The sequence below is a fragment of the Piliocolobus tephrosceles genome, chromosome 19 (genome assembly GCF_002776525.5).
Source record: "Piliocolobus tephrosceles isolate RC106 chromosome 19, ASM277652v3, whole genome shotgun sequence".
Classification (NCBI taxonomy): domain Eukaryota; kingdom Metazoa; phylum Chordata; class Mammalia; order Primates; family Cercopithecidae; genus Piliocolobus; species Piliocolobus tephrosceles.
The window spans coordinates 12,352,796-12,377,444 of NC_045452.1; the positions used below are offsets into that span (position 1 = coordinate 12,352,796).

A 24,649-nucleotide genomic window follows, 5' to 3' on the forward strand; every position below is an offset into this window, starting at 1 on the left:
GAGAAATCCTCAAGCACTGAGAGCTCATGAGACTCGGATGCCTAGCTTAAATCAACATCCTATCCTTTCATTTAAAAAAATCTTTGAAGCTTCTCATGTTCCACCAGACAATGAGAACCAGGAATAAAACTCAGCCAGTTCAGTGCAGCATAAAACAAGTATGGCAACCACTGGGCCCCTTGGGAACTGGCAGGTCAGGTGTATAAATCCCACTTGTTCTGGGACAAAGCAGAAAGCAGAAGGGCAGGGCAGCAGCTGCTGGGGAACAGCCAAGAGAAAAAGATCACATTTTAATGAAGTGATTATCAAAAGGACTAACAGTAATGATTAACATTCCTCTAGATACTCTCCCTGTAACCCAAAGGGTTTTCTTCCTCACAAGCTTACCAAATTTTCTCAAAAGGAGTGTCTCAGGAAAAAAAAAAGGTTAGATGATTTTTAAAAGAGCTTGTGAGCTTCTCTAAACCTTATTGTTCTTTTACAAAAGGAGGGATAAAGTGATTTCTTCCAGCTCTGAGAGACTGACACCAAACCAAGGGCCTCTCCTTTTTCAGGTTAAGGCACAGACACAGGTATCTCAGAAAGTTTCCTTCTTGCTGTTGTTCTCTTCTTCCCTTCTTTAGTTTATTTGGAAACATTTGTGAGGGGTAATGTATGTGTGTTTGAAACCTGGATCTGTCACTATTTGCTTCGGTGTCCTTGGGCAAATTATTTGACCTCTCTGAGCTTGTCTCCTGATCTTTAAAAAGAGGATAATACCACCTACTTTACAGGATTACCAAGTGGATTAATAGACATAATGTAATAGATGTGAAAATATCTCCCATGGTGCCAGGCACTTAGTTGGACTGATTTGTGAGTAACTTCTCTTCCTTCCTGCATGTGTATCTAGGAAGTTGGCCGGGGAAAAGGTTAAGCTGAATATAGAAACTTCTAAAATCTGAAGGGAAGGTTTTCAAAACAAACTCAGCAAATTTTTTTCTATGTGCCCATGTGCAAGGCACAGACTAGGCCAGGAATTACTGGGGCCCTTGTTGAGTACTCATGGGGTGTGAAGGACATGGATATATACAGAAATAACATGTCAGAGAGGTACAAACCAGGTGCTACAGGCAAGGCAAGCTCAGTACAGTAATAGAATACACTGCAGAGTGACAAATGAGACAGATGGTTCTTACGGCTTTCAGGCCACCCAGGCTGTAACTTCCAACCAGAAGTTCACTTAACTGTGAATGAGTAGGCATTTTCTTATCTACGGAGGGCCTATAAAAAATATCTTTATCAGAGAACTGGTTAACCAATTGATATATTCTCATATAGCAGTTCTCTCCCAGTTGTCAATGATAGGGGAAAAAAAATACTTTATGCCAGGCAATGTCCTAAGCACTCTGCAAGTATGAACTAACTGAATACAAAGATCCCACGAGACCAGGACTAGTCTTGAAGAACTATTATTGTTCTCATTTTACAGAAGAGGAAACTGAAATACTCAGCTAATAAGTGTTTGAGCTGGGATTAGACCATAGGTCTAGTCTCCAAAGCCTGTCTTTTTTTTTGAGATGGAGTCTCGCTGTCACTCAGGCTGGAGTGCAGTGGTGCTCACTGCAACCTCCGCCTCCCGGGTTCAAGCAATTCTCTGCCTCAGCCTCCAAAGTAGCTGGGATTACAGGCACCTGCCACCATGCCCAGCTAATTTTTGTATTTTTAGTAGATACTGGGTTTCACCATCTTGGCCAGACTGCTCTTGAACTCCTGACCTCGTGATCCATCCGCCTCAACCTCCCAAAGTGTTGGGATTATAGGCATGAGCCACTACATCTGGCTCAAAGCCTGTCTAACTACATTTTAGACTTTCTTTCCTGGACAAAACAAATTACAGGCAGAAAGACATGATAAAAAAAGAATTCCAGGGTGAATGTTCAATGAACACTTTAATGAAACCAGGCATTGGTTTCATGTTCTAGTTAATATTCAATGTAAACTAATAGGTAAAATAGTCTAATTCTTTCTACTACATAAAGACAGATCAAGGATGAGAAAGAAGGTAGACTTGTAAGAGACTGCTACAGTTTTAGATCCTCTCATTGAAATAAGATGTGTGATGGTGGGCCCTATTAGCCCTACTCAAGGTTACAGTAACAAGAAGCCAGCCCTGTGCTGGGAATCAGCTCAGCCTCCAGAAGATGCAGAAAATCCACCACAAATGTGGAAAGCCTAATACAGCCCCTTGATCATGTTGGATTTTTATTTAGTTTTGAAATCTTGTGTCATTTTGGACCCTACCCTGCTCTATCACATATCCAGGCCCATCCAAGTCACCCTGGCCTGCCTATGTCAGGAGGCATCTTTTATTGGTTGGTGCGTTCTTCATTCCTGCCACTAAGACCTCGTCTCAGGGCCCACTGTACCCACCTCCAGATTGGTGGCCCTGTGCCCACATCATGACTGTTCCTTCCTCTAAACCTATGGTGTCTACTGTAGACTAGAAACTTCCAAAATCCTCAACCTGGCACTAAACCCTCTAGTCTGGTTGCACCCACCTTCTCAGCTGTACCTTCCATTTCCTATGAATCTTCCACCTCCCAATCCTTGCCTCTACCACATGTATTTGCCACCCTTTATGAAGACCTGAAACTTGCCTTCTTTTGTCTCCTACTCCCAAAGTTTCTTCCCTACTAAGATATCATCTTCCCCACCTTCTTTAAGTCTATTTAAGATTTCTAAAATCTTTTTTTTTTTTTTTTGAGACAGAGTCTCGCTCTGTCGCCCAGGCTGGAGTGCAGTGGCCGGATCTCAGCTCACTGCAAGCTCCGCCTCCCGGGTTTGCACCATTCTCCTGCCTCAGCCTCCCGAGTAGCTGGGACTACAGGTGCCCACCACCACGCCCGGCTAGTTTTTTTGTATTTTTTTAGTAGAGACGGGGAAGATCTCTAAAATCTTAAACCACTTCAAGAAGTATTCCCTAACCAAAACTGATGGCCACCCTGGATGCCCTGCTATTCTTTAAACATGCCAAATGCATTCCCTGCCAACTCACTTCTCCTATCCCCTTATCCTACTTCACTTATCTTCAATGGATTTATCCCTGAATATGATATTCATATATTTACTTGCTGTCTATCTCTTCCCACCAGAACATACACTACATGATGGAAGGGATTTGGTCTATCTTGTTCCTTGCTGTATCCCTAGGGGCCAAAAGTGTTTGGCACATAGCAGGAACTCAATTGTGGAATAAATATATGAAGAGAATTCTCCCTCACCTTTGAAATTCTATGATGTTATCATATGCAGGCCTTATAACAGCTTCTCTTATCAATTTTTTTCTTTTTTTAAGAGACGGGACCTTGCTATGTAGCCCAGGCTGGAGTGCAGTGGCTTTTCACAGGTGCAATCCCACTACTTGATCAGCATGGGACTTTTGTTTTTTGCCTTAATTACCTTAACCAGACAGTAGTTTCTCAAAGGCACAAACTATATATAACTCATTTCCACAAATACTTATTAAGGGTTTACCATATGCCAGACCCCATATGTCTTAAGCAGCCTGGAAAAATTGGAAAGAACACTGAAGAACTCCTACCTTGGTTCTGGCTCTACCACTAGTTGAGTGACCCTGGACAACTCCATTTTCTTCCCTGAGCCTCAGTTTCTTCATATGTAAAACAAGGAGACTATACATCATCTCAAAACTCTCTCCTGGCTCTAACACCTGTTTAAATTTATAAGAGGTAAAACTTGGTCCTGCCCAGTGCCACAGACATCACAGGTACTCAGTAAATATTTGATTTCTTTGTTGTTGATTCTCCGGTTATACAAGGCATCTGAGGTGTCTCAGAATATGGTTTGGATGGAATAACAAGTGAAAGTTTAAGTCCCACTTCCTTCTCAGACTCCGTAGTCAACTTCATTCTGCTATTTGTGTTACAAAGAGGAGGAAGCACTAAACTTGAAGTTGGAAAATATGAACTCTGACCACCACTTATTTAGCTATGGAACCTTGCCATTTCTGGGCCCCAGTCTCCTCATCTATAAAAAAGCCACACTTGGTCGGGCGCGGTGGCTCACGCCTGTAATCCCAGCACTTTGGGATGCCGAGACAGGCGGATCACAAGGTCAGGAGATCGAGACCATCCTGGCTAACACGGTGAAACCCCGTCTCTACTAAAAATACAAAAAATTAAGACAGGCGTGGTAGCGGGCGCCTGTAGTCCCAGCTACTCGGGAGGCTGAGGCAGGAGAATGGCGTGAACCCGGGAGGCAGAGCTTGCAGTGAGCCGAGATCACGCCACTGCACTCCAGCCTGGGTGACAGAGCAAAGACTCCGTCTCAAAAAAAATAATAAATAAAATAAATAAATAAATAAATAAAAAGCCACACTTGGCTGGGCACAGTGGCTCACGCCTGTAATTCTAGCACTTTGGGGGGCCAAGGTGGGTGGACTGCCTGAGTTCAGGAGTTTGAGACCAGCCTGGGCAACATGGTGAGACCCAGTCTCTACTAAAAATACAAAAAATTAGCTGGGCGAGGTAGCGCTTCCCTGTAGTCCCAGCTACTCAGGAGGCTGAGGCAGAAGAATCACTTGAACCTGGGAGGTGGAGGGTACAGTGAGTCTGGATCACGCCACTGTACTCCAGCATGGGCAACAGAGTGAAGACTCTGCCTCCCCACCCCCCACAAAAAAAGCAAAACACCATATTGACCTCCCAGCTTGAAGGCTCAAAGGCACTACATGCCTTCCTACCCTAGGGCCTTTTTATGCTGTTTCCTCTGCCTGGAATGTTCTGTGAGCTTTTTTTTGCCAGACTAACTTTTACTTATCTCCAGGGGTCAGCAAAAACTTGCATTTTTAAGAAAAGTATTCCCTTCAAAAAAAAAAAAAAAAAGTAGAGGATGGGCATGGTGGTTTATGCCTGTAATCCCAGCACTTTGGGAGGATGAGACAGGAGGATGGCTTGAAACTAGGAATTCAAGACCACCATGGGCAACATAGTGAGACTCTGTCTCTACCAAAACAGAAAAAAAAGTAGAGAATACCCCTCACCCCGGTGCACTCTTACAGCACTTATCTCAATTGTTTACCTCAACTATTATTTATTGCAATTGTTAACATTTATTGCAATTGTTATGATTATTTATTGTCCATTTTTAGGATTATAAGCACCACAAAGCCAAGAACTATGTCACCATTGTACTCCTCAGCATTTAGCTAAGTAAAGAAGAATCCAACAAATATTCTTTGAATGAAAGAATGCATAAATTAGTGCATCTAGAGGCTTTATGCCTCTAGACTACTGTACTGTGAAACCTTTCACAAATTTCTAAGAAACAGGGTTCAAGACAGGCAATCTATATTACACAGCTGTTAGAAAAAGTTACTGGAAATCGGCCGGGCACGGTGGCTCACACCCGTAATCCCAGCACTTTGGGAGGCCGAAGTGGGCAGATCACAAGGTCATCAGGAGTTCAAGACCTGCGTGGCCAAATGGTGAAACCCCATCTCTACTAAAAATACCAAAAAAATTAGAAGGGCGTGGTGGCAGGCCCCTGTTGTCCCAGCTACTTGCGAGGCTGAGGTAGGAGAATCACTTGAACCCGGAAGGCAGAGGTTGCAGTGAGCCGAGATTGTGCCACTGCACCCCAGCCTGGGTGAAAGAGCAAGACTTCACCTCAAAAAAAAAAAAAAAAAAAAAATTATTGAGAATTATTTGAGTTGAGGAATTCTGTAAGCTTAAAAAAAATCTTTTTTAAGAGACAAGACTTTGTTTTTAAAAGATGAGGTCTCGCTATATTGCCCAAGCTGGTCTCGAACTCCTGGACTCAAGCGATCCTACTGCCTTGCCCTCCCAAAGTGCTGGGATTACAGGAAAATTTTTTTAGGCATTTCCACCCCCAGCCCTCTCCAGAAGTCTATTATCACCAATGAGGAGAAAATCCCATGCTCCCTTGGTGAGGAAGTGACCCACTGGTAGCCCAGTCCTTGTATTCAGGATGAAGGAAGTGACTGTCCACAGACGGAAAGCCAGGAAGCAGGGGGCAGATAGCCAGCCCCCCTCCACCTCAATAGCCTCTTGCCGCCTCTCCAAAGCTTCTGGACGCTGACCCTGGTGGACCCAGAGGCTGGGCCACCCACAGAGGTGGCTGGGAAACATAGGAGACAGAAGGTTCCTGCTGCTGGGGGAACAGATAGGGAAGGCAGGAAGCTGCAGGGTGGTGTGTGAGGTGAAGGGGAGGAGACTGCAGGCGCAGCTAACCCAACTCTGAAGCTACCCTTCACCCTTAAGACAACTCTTCCTTCCAGGAGGTGTTTGGCCGCATCCCTCTAGTCTTTAGTCTAGAGAGGCCAAGGGAGCTGCCGCCGGGAGGACTCAGAACCCCAGGTGGCCTACTTTCCTCACCTGTAGCAGAGATCTTTGAGCCCCAAAAAGAATGGTCCGATCTCTCCTTACCCTTAGTCCTGTCCTAAACCTCAAGGGGCTCCATACTCCCCTATATTCTGCAAAGAGCTCCCAGCCCCGGGGAAATCCCAGGCACCAAGATGCCCGCGAGAAGCCTTGGGTCCTGGCAGGGAAGTCACATCCTCCTTCATTTCCCTCAGAAAACCCAGAACCCCGGGTAACTCTCCTAATTGTCCTGAACCCTAGAGAATCCTGTACTCCTCAAATTCCACAAAGCTTCCACTCTAAGTGAACCCCATGCTTTTCAACTTCCTTAAAAAGGGTTTAATTTGGAGGTCTGCGGCCGCCACGTTCCTCCAAAAAGCTGGATTCCTGGCAGAGCCAGAATCTCTTCCTCCCAGGGACTTCAACTCGCGGGAAGCCGCCCAACCCGTCTGCCCCTCCGAGCCTTCTGTCTCCAGGATGCCCTGCCTCCCCATTCCCAGAGTCCCACCCTCCAAATGCCTGGGGAGCGCTGTGCCCACCCCGCCTCCCAGCTCTTCTGAGGAGCTCGGACCCACGAGGATCCAACCAGCCCGAAATCCCAGAGAGACCGCCAGTTTCCCTCAGGCGCCACGGACCCGGGGTTAAGAGATAACAGGGGACAGGGCGGAGCAGCCCTTCCTTACCCGCCAGCGCGGACATGGTCCCGGGAGCGCGGAAATGGGGAGGAGGAGGAGGCGGGGGGCACAGAACTCCCCTCAACTCCCTACAGCTCTCTTCTGCTCCTGCAGCCGCCGCCTCAGGCGCGGGAGGACCACAGCCCCAGGCGCGAACGGGATGCACTGCCTACGGCGCCCCTGGAGGACCAAACCACACCTGGCACAGGGGACTGCCCGCCGACGCCCCGTCCCGCCGCTCTCAGGCCCCGCCCCCAGGCTCTGGCTCTGGCTCTGCAGCGGCCCTGGCGCCCCCTAGTGCGAGCGGCGTCCCCTCGAGGTGCTCCCGCTGGTAAGGTTGATTCTGCGCGGGCCGGAAGTCTCAACACGGATCTAGTCCGCACCCATCTAGTCGCCTTCATTTTACAGATAGGGAAAGTTAAGGATCAGAGGCCAAGTTCAACTACCTCGAAATGGCTTCGCTCATTAGGAGGAGAGCTGGGATGGGAGCCCAGGCCTACTGACTGCCAGTCCAGAGCTCTTTCCAGTAGTGTTTGGAATCAGGAATATTACAATGGAGGAGCCAGGTCTGTCCCACAAACAGCTTTGAGGATGGACTTTTCTTAGAAGCTTCTAGCTCAGAGAAACCACTTCTCTGCGCCACCATGCGTAAGCGGACAGTAAATAATCTCTAAATCAAAGATGGTTGCAGGCGACCAACCAGCTTTCGAGGAGCAGATCCTCAGCCAGGCCAATTAGGTACAGAAATGAGGGCAGGACGCTGGAGCTTGTGCGCCCCATTGGAAGACGAGCACTCCTCTGCAGGAACATGGGCCTACCATTCCCAAGTCTTCCAACTTTTCAAAACATGCCAAAAATCCAGATGTTTAGGTGAAATTTGCCACTTTAAAAAATGTTGATAGCATCAAAACGTTTTTAAAATACCATGTAGACCAAATGAAACACACCTGGCCACTAGATTTGCCTTGTGGGCTGCCAGTTTAGAATCTTCTATGAGGAGGAGGGATCACAGGACTGAGTTAGGACAGCTGACTGGGTTATGGCAGCTGCTAGCTGGCTGAGTAGCTTTGAGAACCACTTCATTAGGTTTGGAAGGAGATTGGGGTCCTCTGTGTGATTAAGGTATTAACACATCATCAGCCAGGTCAGCTGGTCCCTGATGACCCACCCTCCCATCGGATTCTCTCACGCTGGGTCTTTCACAATTGTCATTTCCTTAGATCAGATTTAGATCACGGGAAAAGTGTCCAAATGACCAGAAAGAGGATGGGGACCAGGGAAATGGATTCTGTCCCCCGCGCCCCCCACCCCTAACCAAAGACAAAGTTCAACCCAACTGCCTCTGGTCCCAGCAGTTGGGTAAATAAAGATAAAGGCAAAGGCGAGCACAATTCTCTTTCTTCCTGCTCTAATTCAAACCGGATGCCAGTCAGATTTTTCTCCTCTGGGTGTGGCAGGTGGCTCACGATGTCCTGAGTGTGCACAAAGTGCTGGGGAGGCTCTGTCCCACTTCCGTTAATTCCTGGGAACTCTTTTCAGTACTCAGTTTTACAGTTTCTGAGGAAATCAGTATAGTAAACACAAGATTGTGTATTAAAGTGACAGGAATCCAGGGACTCTCCTGACAAGCTGCCTCATGGCTAGCAAACAGGGGACAGGGACTTTCCCCATCCTTCCTACAGAAAGATGTAACACTGTATTTTCCCAGGCAACAAAGCACTGGCATCCTGGGAACCAAAGCCTCCTGGGTGTCTTCCCTCTCCCTCTGCTCCACACCAAGGCACCCAGGTCTATCTCTTCTCCCTCATTCCCTCTCACATTCCACTTCCTCCTACCTCCAACATCATGGTCTTCACCAGCAGGGAGTTGGGGACTAGCCAAGTCCCCCAAGTTTCTCCCAGGGAAGTTCAGGCGACTCTGAGAAATACAAGTTGAAAATGTAATGGAAGGGAATAACTTTCTGTAGAAATGTTATAGCCAAGAGATACATTGTTAACATGGACCCAAAGAACATTCCAGAAATCACCTGTGAACTCAAGGGGGACTTCTGGAGGGTAGAGAAAGCCTGGGCAGGGAGTAGGCCAACTGAGTTTCAAAAGCACCCAAGTTACCTGTCCACAGTTTGTTTCACTGGCCATGGCTTGATCAGTCCCTAGGGCCAGATCCTGCCAGCCACCTCACAGTCAACTCTCTGAGCCTAGGATCCTGAAAACCTACATCTTGAAAAACAACTCAAGGTTCTGCCCTCTTGAAGGTACTGGTCCACTGGTACCCAACCAGACTTGCCCAGTGTCACCTCCACTTACTTCCAAAGAAGCCAGTCTTGGCCCTCCCTGAATCATACTACCCAAAACAGACTGGTTAATCTTCCAAAAGTATGTTTCTGGACCTGTCATCTCTCTGTTCAAAACCCTTCAACAGCACCCCATGGCCTACAAAATAAAAGCCAAACCAGCCCTCACGAGCTGACTACATCTCCCGCTGTGGACTTGTCTCTCTATTCCCTTCACTCCAGGACTCTGCTTTTTCCTGAGCGTATCCTGCCTTGCACCATTTGCCATTCCTACAACAACCAGCTCTCCATGTTCTCTGTGATTTTGTGCCCAACTCTGCCCAGAGTGCAGTCTTGTTTCTCAACTCTAGATGATCAGAAGTGGCTTCTATAACATCACAAAGTAGGACTACGAGACATTAAGTGCCTCCAGATAAGACGCACCAAGTATATACTATCACCCATGACATAGTCTTACAAAACAAAAATAATAAGCTTGAATCTGGTCAAGCTTCTAGATCTAACAACCAACTTACAGGAAATACATGGGGAAGAGGAACTTAATAACATTCCCATGACACAAACAGCAAAACTGACACTGTGGGAAATGCAACAGGACAAATAACCTAGTTTCTTTAACAGATAAACTGCACAGTAGAAAAAATTTCAGACAGGCCAGGCGAGGTGGTTCACGCCTGTAATTCCAGCATTTTGGGAGGCCAAGGTGGGTGGATCACGAGGTCAGGAGATCAAGACCATCCTGGCTAACACGGTGAAACCCCGTCTCTACTAAAAATGCAAAAAAAAATTAGCCAGGCATGGTGGCAGGTGCCTGTAGTCTCAGCTACTTGGGAGGCTGAGGCAGGAGAATGGTGTGAACCCAGGAGACAGAGCTTGCAGTGAGCCGAGATCACGCCACTGCACTTCAGCCTGGGCGACAGAGCGAGACTCTGTCACACACACACACACACACAAACACAAAAAATTAGCTGGGCATGATGGCGGGCGCCTGTAGTCCCAGCTACTCGGGAGGCTGAGGCATGAGAATCGCTTGAACCTGGGAGACAGGGGCTGTAGTGAGCTGGGATCACACCACTGCACTCCAGTCTGGGCGGCAAGTGAAACCCCGTCTCAAAAAAAAAAAAAAAAAAAATATTTCAGAGACAAATAATAACAATGTATGAAAATGATTTGGATCTCAATTGAAACAACACAAGTTATGAGATAACTAGGGAAATCTGAACAATGTGTTTGGATATATGATGATTTTAAGACATTTTTAAAACGTATTTTGCTTTTTTTTTTTTGAGATGGAGTTTTGCTCTGTTGCTCAGACTGGAGTGCACTGGTGCAATCGTGGCTCACTGCAATCTCTGCCTCCTGGGTTCAAGCGATTCTCCTGCCTCAGTCTCTCCAGTAGCTGAGACTACAGGTGTATGCCACTACTCCTGGCTAATTTTTTGTATTTTAGTAGAGACAGGGTTTCACCATGTTGCCCAAGCTGGTCTCGAACTCCTGAGCTCAGGCAATCTGCCTGCCTCAGCCTCCCAAAGTGCTAGGATCACAGATGTATGCCATCGCACCCAGCCTATTTTGCTTGTTTTTAAAATACTTGAGATGCATATTGAAATACTTAATAGATCACATATGACTGGGGTTTGTTTCAGAATAGTTCAGACAGTGGGAGAGGAACAGTGTGCAGGAGGTATAGATGCAACAAGACTGATCTGAGTTGATAGTTACTGGAGTTGGGTGATGGATACATGGAGGCTTTATTGTCCTGTTCTACTACTGTGTGTTTTTTTTCCCCATCAAAAACAAAAACCTAAGGCTGGGTATGGTGGCTTACAACTGTAATTCCAACACTTTAGGAGGCTGAGGTGGGAGAACCTATTGAGACCAGGAGTTCCAGGCTGCAGTGAGCTGTGATCACACCACTGCACTCTGCCAGGGCACCCGAGTAAGACCTTGTTTCTAAAAGGGTCTGTTGCCATGGCTGGAATGCACTAGCATGATCACAACTCACTGCGGCCTTGATCTCCCAGCTTCAGGTGATCCTCTCGCGTCGGCCTCCCTCCCGGATAGCTGGGACCACAGGCATGCACCACTGTGCCTGGCTAATATTTTTTATTTTTGTAGAGACAGAGTCTCCCTGTGTTGCCCAGGCTGGTCGCAAACTCTTGGCCTCAAGCGATCCTCCCACCTCAGCCTCACAAAGTGCTGGGGTTTGTAGGTGTGAGCCACCATGCCTGGCCTAAAAATCTTTCAAAAAAGAAAAAAAAAAACCTCGTTTTTTCTCATTGGGCTTATGAGCTCCTGAACTTCCCTTACCTTTGCATTCCCCACTGTATCTTGGTACAATTTGATAACTGTGAGATCAAAATCTAACAGGAAGAAAAAAAGCTCTTTTCAGAGGAAGTACCTGTAGCTCTGGCATGTTGGGGAGCCTGAGGTTGGGCCAGATTTGTAATCTCAGCAACATCATCCATTTCACACTACACCCTGCTACTAAGGAACCTTAGGGAGGGACACACCTTCTGCTCCAGAGAAAGGACTTGGCTGACAGCCCACCTGCCCTGTTACTAAACAGATGGAGAGATGCTGACAGTGAGTAACCTATGATTGTCCTAAAGGCTCTGATAAGCAACAAGCTAGGCTCCACTGTGGCAGCTTGTCACTTATCAAGCTCAGGAATGCCACGTACTTGTCAGGACTGGGGCTGCCTGTCAGACAGGTTTTATCTTGGGCAAGTCTGTGTATGAAGCCAGGCCTCCAGCCTACATTTATCATCTCTAATTATTGCGAGCTGTTTAAAGACTTTCTTTCCTTTTTGTTTGTTTAAGAGACAGTCTCGCTCTGTCGCCCAGGCTGGAGTTCAGTGGCATGATCATAGCTCAATGCAGACTTCAAACTCTGGGCTCAAGCAATCCTCTCGCCTCAGCCTCCAGAATAACTAGGACTACAGGCATACACCATGCCCAGCTTCTTTGAAGACTTTCATCCTCAGTGTGAAATTACCGAGGATACACAGGAGCCTCCATTAGGGCATACCAGTGTGACTACTCCCCACCCATTCACCCTCCATGACATAGACAAGAAGTCCAAGCTCATAGTAATGTAAAACCATTTGTTTAATTCTAAATCAAATCACTTTCACAACAGTGAAAATTAGTGACTGGCTAAAGTCTGCCACTGTACATATCATCATTTTCTGACTGGGGTCAGGACCTGGTCCTAGTCCACAAGGGTGGCAGGAGGGTGGAGGCTAAGAACACAGAAAACACACAAAAGAAAGGAAAGCTGCCTTGGCAGAAGGATGAGGTGGTGAGCTTGCTGAGGGGTAGGTGGGAAGGGGGCTCCCTGTTGGGGCCGAGCCAGCAGTCCCAAGTCAGCTCTCCTGCCTTAGCTCCTGGCAGATGGTGAGTGGGGACCTACAAGGTTCAAAATCAAATGGCATTTGGCCAGCCTGGCTTTACTAACAGGTTCCCAGAGTGCCTCTGTTGGTTGAGCTCTCCTGGGCTCACTCCATTTCACTGAGTCCAAATGATTCATTTTGCTACCCACAACTTTTCATTATTCTTCTGGAAACCCATTTTTGTTGAGTCCATCTGACTGAAGTCCTCTCTCCCTCCATTAGTTGGGGCCACTGCACTGAGGGTGGGGGGGGTCCCACCAATTCTCTCTAGAGCAGAGACACTCCAGAGGCCCCTTCAACTTTGGGGATTTCCAGAAGGTGATAAAAAGAGCACTCTTGAGTGGGTGCCCAGGAATATGTAAAATCTATCAGGCACACTATAAAGCTGGTGGCTTCTTCCTACCAAGTGGATTTGGCAAATGAACCACCTACTCAATACTTTATATTTTGTCTGTTTAAACACTGAACTCTGGTGTTGCCAAGTACAAAGGAGAAGGGGTGAGGGCTATGAAGAGGGCAGGGCTTCCCTCATCTTCCTCAAGATCTTTGTTTCCACAAACTATGCAGTCGTAATTGGGAAAAAGCACTAGGTGGGGCTTCCTACCATTTGTTGGTTATTGCTGGGGTTAGCCAGAATCAGTGTGGATGGCAAAGTAAGAGAGAGGCCCAGAGGAAGCCCATCTCCCCCCAGCTTTGAGATCTCCAGAAAGAGGCTGGATTTCTGGGATGAGGCCTAGAAGGCAGAGCAAAAACTGTTCCACCAGGTGAACGGTCCTACCTACTTGGTACTATACTTCCTCAATAAGATTCAAAGGAAGCAGCTTGTGAAACTGAAAGTCAAATCAAGGTATTGGGAAGACTAATTTCCCCTCGATTCCACAGGAGGGAAGACCACACAGTATCATTGTGCTGGGGCTCCCCAGGCCCTGCACCTGGCTTTACAAATCATCAGCGGTTGTCTGCTTGGAAGTCACATGCTTCCCTGGTCTTAGCACACATAACAGTTTTCAGGGAACTCTATCAAGCCAAACCAAAATCAGGGTCACATGTGGGTTTCCCCTTCCCTTGCCTCTTCACGAAGGACAACTTGGCTTCTGAGGATGGTGGTCTTCTGCATGCAGTTGGGCTGACCTAACAAAGCCCCCAGTTTCCTGTGGCAGGTTCTGGGAGAGGATGCATTCAAGCCTCTGCAGCCTAGGGGACAGGGCTGCTTGTTCGGTTATTCCTGCATCGGAGCTCCAAATCCCACCAAAGTCCTGACTCCAGGTCTTTCCTAATGCACAGTAGTCAGTCTCAGCTTCAGCAGTATTCTTGGCTGTATGTTCTCTGGCAGACAGAGGCAGATGCACATAGTTTTAGGGAGAAAGCTGATGGGAAATCTGTGAGTGAAGCCACATATCTCACCAGGAATAATTTATGCCAGGAAACCAAGAAGTCATTCAAGTTGTTCTCTGAGGACAAAGACGCTGAGCACAGCCCAGAGCCAATAAAAGATCTGAGTCTCTGGTGAATTCATGAAGTGACCCCAGCTTTAGCTGCTGCAATTATTTTTATGGGACAGCAATTTCTTGCATCTCTACAGAGGAAGAGGAGGGGGAGGGGGAGGAAAGAGAACAGAGCGGCACTGGGATTTGAAAGGGGAACCTCTCTATCTGAGGAGCCCCCACTGGCTTCAGAGGCAACTTACCAAGGGGTATTTAAAGAGATGAAAATTTCCAGAAATACCATTTGGTGCATCCTTTTGTTTTTGTAATATTAAACTCAGTTGAAATTATACTCTGACAGTTTCTCTCTTTCTGCCTCTTCCCTCTACAGAGTCAGGACCTGCTGAACTGGTTGAAACAAGATTTCATGGTGTCACCCATGAGAGAGGACTCAATGCCAAGGCCTGAGGTTATAGGGTGTTTACAGCAGTGGCAATACTCAGGGGTCATCGCCAACTGGTCTCGAGTTCCAAAGCTCTGATGGAGAAACAAGACTCCTTGATGTGTTACTGATCCCACTGATTCCAGGAGTCAAGATTAGCCAGGAAGCCAAACACCAGGAGTTGGGGTGGCACGTCACCAGTTCAGAGCCCTGCCACGGATGTAGGCAGGAGCCCAGAATTAGGCGATCAGGAGCCAGAACATGATCACCAGGGCCACAAATAGGAAGAGGCGTGACAGGAACTGCTCATCCACATACTGGGGTGTGCCAGGGACAGCTGGAGAGACAGGAGGGAGAAAACAGGCTGTTAGAACACTGCAGCTATGCACACTACCCACTCAGGCCAGAAGTTGACAGCATTAATCTTGTATCTCTTTACAACATCAGAATCCTACACACAAAAGATTTCTTTTTTTTTTTTTTTGAAACAGTCTCGATCTCTCGTCCAGGCTGCAGTGCAATGGCACGATGTCAGCTCACTGCAACCTCCACTTCCCAGGTTCAAGCGATTTTCCTGCCTCAGTCTCCTAAGTAGCTCGGATTACAGGCATGCACCACCATGACTGGCTCATTTTCATATTTTTAGTAGAGACGGGGTTTCACCATGTTGGTCAGGCTGGTCTTGAACTCTTGACCTTGTGATCTGCCCGCCTCCGCCTCCACAAGTGCTGGTCAGGCATGAGCCACTGTGCCCAGCCTTTTTTTTTCTTTTTGAGATGGAGTTTTGCCCTTGTTGCCCAAGCTGGAGTGCAATGGCACAATCTTGGCTCACTGCAACCTCTGCCTCCTGGGTTCAAGTGATTCCCTTGCCTCAGCCTCCTGAGTAGCTGGGATTACAGGTGCGTGCCACCACACCTGGCTAATTTTTTTTTTTTTTTTTTAATTTTTAGTAGAAACAGGGTTTCACCATGTTAGCCAGGCCGGTCTTGAACTCCTGACCTCAGGTGATCCGCCCGCCTCAGCCTCCCAAAGTGTTGGGATTACAGGTGTGAGCCACTGTGTCCAGCCAAAAAAAATTTCTAAACCCCAAATAGTATCAGGCAAAATGAAACTATGTGGAACAACAACAATAAGGACAAGACATGGTCCAAGTTATCATAAAAGGTTTGGCCTGTACATGCAAATAAACCAGCTGATTAACAGAAAACTCTTGCAGGAAATAATGAAAGCAAGCCTACTGTTTGTTAAGTATATTCTATCTGCTAAGTGTTTTGTACATGTTATTATTTGGTGGATATTATTATTTCCATTTTGAGTAGGAAGCAGCTGAAACATAGGTCTGAGGTGACCTGTTCAAGATTGAAAGGCTCAGAAGTCAGCGGCAGAGCTCTGCAGTCTCTCCACACACTGCCTCTCAAGGGCCCCACAGGGATTGCCTTCCTTTTCCAGAAGAGAACTAGTACCCAGAAAGGCAAAATGACTTGTCTTTCAAGTTAGTGGCAGACAAACTGGGGTGAGAACCTAAGTCTCCACTCCTCTCTGCTTTGAGAAAAGCTACCATTTAGAGCTCCCTGTCCTGACTTTGGGGGAAGGAGGATAAAATAATCTGTATCCAGGATGGTCAAATTGTATCAAGCATGACAAGGGAAAACTGTGACTGTGGCTGGGGAATAAAGTGATCCAGAGTCTAGCCTGGCTGTGGAACTCTACTTAGCTGGGGAATCCAAGGTTAGCCTTGGACCAGGTTAGAAGCATGCAAGCTATCAGGCAGGTTCTTGTTGGCTTCACAGGGATATGCCCTTTCTTCAAGGCAGAGTACTCCCTATCTTTTGGGGTATCCTTCCTCTGAAAAAAAAATGTGAACAGAGGATAAATCTTCAAGGCAGATAAGGTAAGAAAGGGCATTTCCTAGATATCTTGGTGCTGAGATTCCTCAGTTGGATGCTCTGATGGATTCATGAAGATAGGCAGGCAGACAGTCAAGAAAGACTTATAGATCACCTGCTGTGTACCAAGGACCAGGGTGGGGATGAGAATAACTGGGATGACCCAGTTACCGTCTTTAGGGCATAAGCTCTTGGCGTGAACCACACAATGGTCACTTCTGTACCATACGCTGTGTCCAGTGTACATGAAGCTCCGAGTGCAGGCAGAGCTCAACCGATCATGGCATCTCTGCAGGCTCCACAGTAAGGATCTTGGCTTGGGTGTCAGACTGTGACAGAGTTCAGGTCACCCACCTCATTGCCTTGCTCTATACTGAATGCAGATGGCACTTTCAAGCAGTAGGAGGGAGAAATGCAGCAGCAGTTGGTGGACCTAGGCATGGTTCCCACAGGAACCAGGCTTGTGACTAGCCTCATGTTGTGTCCTGAAGGAAGCTGGACAGAGATGCCAGAGAATGGATACGCCCTCACTCTTGATGGGTCATTGCGCATTTCCATGTCCCCAAATGGTCAAAGTGGGGAGTAAATGTGCAGAACTAGGCTTTTCCTTAGCTGAGTATCACTTGTAGTTTTTCATTTTATAGACATGGGGTATGTCTTGGTAACATTACTGAGCATTTTCTGACCTGCTAAACGGAGCTAATCACACACTTGTTCCATAGGGTGGTTGTGATGATCCCCTGAGCTTGGAATGGAAAGTGCTATATATATGCCTAATAGTTGGTAAGTGCTCAACATTGTTACTGTGTCTATAAGTGATCTGAAAACAGCTTAAGACATTTTGAAAAGGCTGATTATACATGTAGTGACAATTATCTGTAACTTATATACTGCTGAATTCCAAGGAGTTTTCAAGCAATATTACTAAGATATCTTCCTAATTTCTCAAGGAAATAGGGTCTTACCTGGAGGAGGCCGCCCATCGTTTATATTAAATGCTGTGGCAAATATCCCAAAGGGAAATGCCCCAATTCCAAAAGACATCTGGAAGCCACCATCTCCAAATCCAAATCCTTGAAATCCCTGCGTGGAAGAAAGGCAATTAAGGGCAGGAGAATCGGGCAGGTTTCTCCTGTGCCTGTCAAAACTCAACATACCTCACGTTGTCTTGCATGTGGCACCTGCTTCTTCTCCCTACCTTGTGCCACATGTTTCCAAGGTGGGGGACAGCTTTTCCTCCCATATATACACTGAAGTAGAGGAACTCTTGCAAACCTTAGCTTTTAGCTTAACCCTTTTAGCCTTAGCTTCCAGCTAAGAATCTATGAATGGGCCAAAAAGGACTGGCTCTGACCCAGTGTGAAACAGTCTGCCGACATAAGTCAGCACTCTGAGGGCTTGAGGATATTTTCCAGAGTCCCACATTAGCTAGTAACATCTTCCACATGCTTTACAGCAGCAATATGGACAGTCACCCCTGTGCCCAAGGGAACATCAAAGAAGCTACACATTATCTTTAATAGCAAAAATGTTGAAACCTATTTAGCCAACAATGGAAGTCATGATCAAAATCTTGATACATGCATTCAAAGAACCATTATCCTGACTTAAGCGGTTAACACTGAAAAACTCTTGTGAACAAGTTATCAGACAAAACTGCTTGAACACTGTGGTCACAAGTACACGACAATATGTAGGTATATGGACAAGTTATGGATTAAAATTTCTTCTAATATTGTTATACAGAATTTTTACATTTTAAAACACTTCAATGTTTTCTGATTATAAAAGTAATATATGCTTGCTATAAGAAACTCACACATTACAGAAATAATTGACAAAGAAAGTCAGAGATCTTCTATTCACCTTCCCACTTCACAGTCACTCCACTTTACCTCTGAAATAACCACTGTCAGCAGTTTGGTGTATCACCCTCAGTTTTTTTCCCTGTGCATGTTCTACACCACATCATCTTTCACATGAAAAGATTCAGTAGGAACAATATTGTGAATAAATAACTCCCTTTTTAAAAGCGTGAGCTCTGTGGTAGGCACCATTGTTAAGCACTAGGACACATAAACCATGTTTAATTTTTACATTAGCTTCATCTGCATTTCACAGATGACCAAACTGAGGCTTGGAGAGGTGAAATAACTTGACCAAGGAGTACAGTTTAGATCTAAAACTAGGTCAGTTTGATCTGAAAACACATGCTTTTCTTTTTCTTTTTTTGAGACAGGGTCTTGTTCTGTCACCCAGGAGTACAATGGTGCAATCATGGCTCACTGTAGCCTCAACCTCCCAGGCTCAAGCAATTCACCCATCTCAGCTTCTTGAGTAGCTGGGACCACAGGTGTACCCCTCCATGCCTGGCTAATTTTTAAACTTTTTGTACAGATAGGGTCTCACTTTGTTGCTCAGGCTGGTCTCAAACTCCTGGGCTGAAGTGATCCTCCCACCTTGGCCTCCCAAAGTGCTGGGATTAGAGGCCAGAGTCACTGTGCCCGGCCTTCATGCTCTTAATTACTGTGCGCATCTTTCAAACATTTTTGTCTCTTCCCCTGCATCCCTGATGAGAAGTTTAGAACAAATGATTTAAAAAATAATAAAAAGAAGACGGACTATTGGGCCAAATGCTCTTCACAAAGAGCTCAATGGCCTTCATTTATGAGTCTTTTGCAAGTCACAAAAGTAGCTGCTCTCTGTCACACACTGAGCAGCCTGGCATCTAGTTCCAAGCTTCTTGCCAGATGGTATCACCTAGAAAGCCTAACAGCTGACTTAATGAGAGGGCAAACCTAAAGGGAAGCAAAACAAAGAGTTTCCATTTCCTCAATACAAAATGCCTCCTACTCAGTTCAAGGTTGAATCCAAGGGCTCCTGGGACTGAGGCTGCCTTACTTGGGAAGGTGAAATTGTTTCATCAGGAACCACAGATTCATTCAGTGCAATCCTGAGGACTAACCATTCTGCTTCCCTTCTAGCAACATCCATATGATCTCACCAGTCTGCACATTTGGTGGGATTATGTTCCTGGGCCAGAGTATGCAAAAAAAAAAAAAAAAAAAGTCACTAGCAGCTGCAGGTGCTTATAAATGCTAGCGGTATGCACTTCGGTCATTAAGACCAGGGCCTCTGGCTTCCAGGGGCCTCTGATTCCTGCATTAGTTGCTAATGCTCTGTAGGAAACCAAAACCTGGGAATGTTAAAGTGGTGTCACCTGGTGGTCAAGAGCAGCGACTTCAATACCAGCCACATCTGGGTTTCAGCACTCTATGTGTGGCCCTGGACAGATCACTTTACCTATTTAGGCCTCAGTTTCCTCCTCCATTAAATGAGTTGATGTGAGGCTTAAATGAGATCATGCATATAACGCTCTTAACATATAGTTATTTCCATATAGTAACAGTTCAACAAGTGTTCACTGCTAGTATTATTATTAAGTGTAATCTGGAGAAAAGAACCTTAAGAACCTTAATTTCTTTTTTTTGAGACGGAGTCTCGCTGCACTGGTGCAATCTCTGATCACTGCAACCTCTGCCTCCCAAGTTCAAGCAATTCTCCTGTCTCAGCCTCTCGAGTAGCTGGGACTACAGGCACATGCCACCACGCCCAGCTAATTTTTGTGTTTTTAGTAGAGACAGGGTTTCACCACATTGGTCAAGCTGGTCTTGAACTCCTGACCTCAGGTGATCCACCTGCCTCGGACTCCCAAAGTGACTCATTACAGGCATGAGTCACTGTGCCCAGCCAAGAACCTTAATTTCTATCAAGATCCCTGACTCAATAATCCTACTCCTGGAAATCCTAATAAAATGCCATTATTCAAACTCAAAAAATAAAAAAAGAAAAAAGTGGCAGTGCGCGGTGGCTCACACTTGTAATCCCAGCACTTTGGTAGGCCGAGGAGGGCAGATCATCTGAGCTTGGGAGGCCAGCCTGACCAACATGGAGAAACCCTGTTTCTACTAAAAATACAAAAATTAGCCAGGTATGGTGGCACATGCCTGTAATCCCAGCTACTCTGGAGGCTGAGGAGAACTGTTTGAACCTGGGAGGCAGAGGTTTTGGTGAGCCGAGATCGCACCAACGAAACTCCAGCCTGGGCAACAAGAGTGAAACTCCATCTCAAAAAAAAAAAAAAAAAAAAAGTGTGCAGAGATAGTCACTGTAGCATTATTATTTAAACAGCAAAATGGGGAAACAACTAAAAGGTCCTTCGATGAGGAAAACCCAAATTATAATGAACCAAAACTCAATGAGTTCCCAGTAATAGCATGGAAAAATAAAAAATTAATAAAAAACTCAATGGGATAAATGGCAGCCTAAATAATAAAGAGGACACTTCAGAGCATCATGGAAAACCTGCCAAAATTAAATTTTAAAGCAAACAGAATGGTGATGGCTACATAAAAATACATATGCATAGCATACAGATAAAGAGAACATGAGGTAATGAGAATATACTTGTTCTGGGCTCTTGGCAATGTGGGTAAATATTTTGCTTTTAAAATTTCTTTAACATTTTAACAGAATTTTTTTTTTTTTTTTGAGACGGAGTCTCGCTCTGTCGCCCAGGCTGGAATGCAGTGGCCAGATCTCAGCTCACTGCAAGCTCCGCCTCCTGGGTTCACGTCATTCTCCTGTCTCAGCCTCCTGAGTAGCTGGGACTATAGGCGCCCGGCACCTCGCCCAGCTAGTTTTTTGTATTTTTTAGTAGAGACAGGGTTTCACCATGTTAGCCAGGATGGTCTCGATCTCCTGACCTCGTGATCCGCCCGTCTCGGCCTCCCAAAGTGCTGGGATTACAGGCTTGAGCCACTGCGCCCGGCCCAGAATTTTTTTTAAGAGTAACATTTGATGTAAATATGCAAAATTTTTTAATGTTTTTGTTCCTAGCCACTAGACCACTAGAGATAAATCTTTACTTCTAAGAATTTATCCTAAGCTAGGCACAGTGGTTCACGCCTATAATCCTAACACTTTGGGAGGCTGAGGTGGGAGGATTGCTTGAGCCCAGGAGTTAGAGACCAGCCTGGGCAACATAGTGAGACCTTGTTTCTACCAAACAAACAAACAAACAAACAAAAAAACTAGCTGGGCATGGTGCCATGCACCTGTGGTCCCAGCTACATGGGAGGCTGAGGTAGACCGCTTGAGCCCAGGGTGTCAAGGCTACAGTGAACCACGATCACGCCACTGCACTCCAGCCTGGGCAACAGAGTGAGACCCTGTCTTATTCTAATAAAATAACAGTGAATAGGCTCACAAATTTATCTATAAGTTCATCAGGATATTTTTTAAATTGGAAAAAGAAAGCTGCTCAATGTCTAACAAAAGATTGAATTATGTTAAATCCACACAACTAAATGCTAAACAGCTAGTTAGTAAAATATTGCTGGTAATGTAAAATCTCAAGATAATACTAAGACTCCCACTCACACAAAGAAGGCACTAAATATCTGTAGAACAAATGAAATTTTAAGAGAGGGTTACAAAACAGGAGCCACGTATTGTAAAAAACAAAAAAACAAAAATTGTAAAATGTATACACACATCTATAAAATACACGCATAGATTTATAAAATTTGTGTGTATATATAATTATAGAAAAGTGGAAAAGAAAATAGAACCAAAATGTTTCCAGTGGTTACCTCTGGATTGGTGTGGTTATAAGTGATTTTTTTCCCCCTTTTCCTTTCTGTATTTTACAAGTTTTCCTGTACTTTTATAATCAAGGAGAAATATTGTAAGGCTAAGAAGGAAACTTCTAAAGCCATCAGCTCATTTGTAGAAGCTTCTCCCAGAATGTTCCTCACCCCTCTATTCTCCGGCTCTGGCCTCTGTCCTTGAGGACGAGGAGGGGTCTTCTCTCTGAAACAGAAATGGTGTAAAATAAGTCTATCACAAATTGCTTTGAGTTGCTCCCCGTGAGGACCTGGAGCTCTTCACCAACAGGGTCAGGGCCATAGCCTCTTTCTTGCCCAGGACATGAACTTCTGTCAAATTAATTCTCCAAATACTAACTCTTCATTCTACCTGCAACTGTTCTTCCCACCCATATAGAGGACCAGGGAGAAAATCAGCTTGTTATGAGATATTCACCAGATTGCACTACAGCCTTCTCCTCTTACAGAGATCCTGACTCAGACTGGTTAGGAATCATGGCCAGATGCCTTCCCTGGGCCTGCCACAGATACCAGAAATTCCAAATCCATACTGGAACAGAGGGTGGGTTGTCAGCAGTAAGGACTGAGGTTCATGGTTTCTCTGACCTTCCCCTACTAACTTCAGTTCTATCTCACACTATTCTTGGGCAAATACCCAATGCTATTATTTTTGAGCCTCACCCCCTCTGATCACTCAACCCATGAATACTCAACTGAGGGCTGAGTTATACAATAAGCATTATGCAGGATGTTATAATACTAAGACTGATGACAGACCCAACTCTTGAGGTGTTCATGGTTTCAACGGGGATAGAGCCAATCACATGACAGTGTGGTGGGAACTGGGTGAGAGCAACTAATGTGGAGAAGATAGACCGCTTCAAGGAAGAGGGGACTTTAGGGCTGCTCATAAGAGATGAGTAGAAGTTAGAGGAGAAGGTGGGGGTAGAGGGGTAGCTCGAGCAGGACTGGGGAGGGAAGAAGGCAGAAGAGAGAGCAAATACACAGGCTGATAAATGTGAAAGAGCAAGTCCCTTTAAGAGAAGTCTAATATGTTGGGCACACAGCATATGCTAGGGTAGGTGGGAGAAGGTAAGAGATTCTTCGGGAAAGCTTGGGGATGCCAGACCATGAAAGGTTCTCAGTACTTGTGTTTGTGGAACGCTGGACCCATGCATATCTCCATTTCTAGAAATCCCAGACTCCACAAAGTCATCCAGATCCTGTTTCCTCTCCCCCGATGCTTCATATATCACTGATGCAGCAACCCTACTCCCTGGAGCCTCTCCTGCTACATATCCTGCTTCCCAGGCTGTAGAAGTGCTCTTTCACAGTGCTCTGTACACTTGTGATTGTGATGTCTGTTCACTGCTGGGTCCCAGCAAGCGGTAACTTGGATCCCCTCTCTTCCCTCCCCTCCTAGCTGACTCTCATCTGGATGAGACTGCTTCGAAACCAAGGGATCATCTAGTACTAAGTAAAGGGTGGGGTTAGGGGATGCTGAATGGGAATGAATTCATGTCCAAGGGGAGAAGTGGGTGGGAGAGGCATCCTAAGTCCTCACCTGGGGTCCTGTTGCCCAGTGCTGCCCCTTCCATAGAGGGGGATGACCTTGTCTCGGCTGATGCCAGCTTTGCAAACGGGACACACCTGTCTGTTAGGTCTGGTCTCCAACCACTGCAAACAGGAGAGAAAAATGCATGAATGGCCCAAGACCCGCCAGAGTGATCAGCCAGAGCCACCACCACAACACAGGCCAGAGGCCTCAAACTGGGCAACACCAGCATGAGCAGGGAACACCTCAAGGAATCCGATTCCCGTTCCTTCTCCTAGCATTCAACAAATACTTGCCAGTGATAAAATAAAAATTGCCTTTAAATATCATCATAACTGGCTGGGTGTGGTGGCTCATGCCTGTAATCCCAGCACTTTGGGAGGTGGAGGTGGGTGGACCACCTGAGGTCAGGAGTTCAAGAGCAGCCTGGCCAACATAGTGAAGCCCCGTCACTACTAAAAATACAAAAATTAGCCAGGTGTGGTGGCGCATGCCTGTAGTTCCAGCTGCTCGGGAGGCTGAGGCAGGAGAATCACTTGAATTCGGGAGGCGAAGGTTGCAGTGAGCCAAGATTGCACCACTGCATTCCAGCCTGGGTGACAAGACTCTGTCTCAAAAAAAAAAAAAAAAAAAAAAAAAAAAAATCATCACAATTAAACAAGCTTCTTCATGCTTTGTTTCTCTCTAGGGCTTCCTAGCAACACAGGGGGAGGGAAGCGGCAAGCCTGGGGCTGTCAAGTGTGACATACCCAGCATCAATTTAGGCTGCTGGTGTTTAACTTTAAATCCCCACCTTCCCAGTAGGAGCAACTGTATTTTCCTGTCAAAAAGACAAAAAAACCTAGCTGGGTGTGGTGGCATGCACCTGTAATCCCAGCTACCCAGGAGGCTGAGGCACAAGAATCGCTTGAACCTGGGAGGTGGAGGTT

General features: G+C 46.1%; 2 protein-coding genes across 4 annotated transcripts in view; both read right to left on the reverse strand.

Moving 5' to 3' along the window:
• Positions 1 to 7,300, reverse strand: part of LIMK2 (LIM domain kinase 2) — a 67,396-nt gene extending 60,096 nt beyond the window's left edge. For 2 of the 3 annotated variants that reach the window (XR_002725091.2, XM_023185451.2), the window contains exon 1: positions 7,067 to 7,300. Coding sequence is in view for 1 of the 3 variants with exons in the window: in XM_023185451.2 (XP_023041219.1) it covers positions 7,067 to 7,082 (16 nt within the window). In the remaining 2 variants the exon portion in view is untranslated. The remainder of the gene's footprint in view (positions 1 to 7,066) is intronic. The other variant, XM_023185453.2, reaches the window with a different exon arrangement.
• Positions 7,301 to 12,441: 5,141 nt separating this feature from the next.
• The window catches only part of RNF185 (ring finger protein 185), a 52,545-nt gene continuing 40,337 nt past the window's right edge, over positions 12,442 to 24,649 (reverse strand). Inside the window, exons 4-7 of the mRNA XM_026447077.1 lie at positions 23,730 to 23,853; positions 22,316 to 22,370; positions 17,462 to 17,579; positions 12,442 to 14,947 (exon numbers count right to left, since the gene is read on the reverse strand). Coding sequence (XP_026302862.1) covers positions 14,850 to 14,947; positions 17,462 to 17,579; positions 22,316 to 22,370; positions 23,730 to 23,853 — 395 coding nt within the window. The 3' untranslated portion in view covers positions 12,442 to 14,849. The remainder of the gene's footprint in view (positions 14,948 to 17,461; positions 17,580 to 22,315; positions 22,371 to 23,729; positions 23,854 to 24,649) is intronic.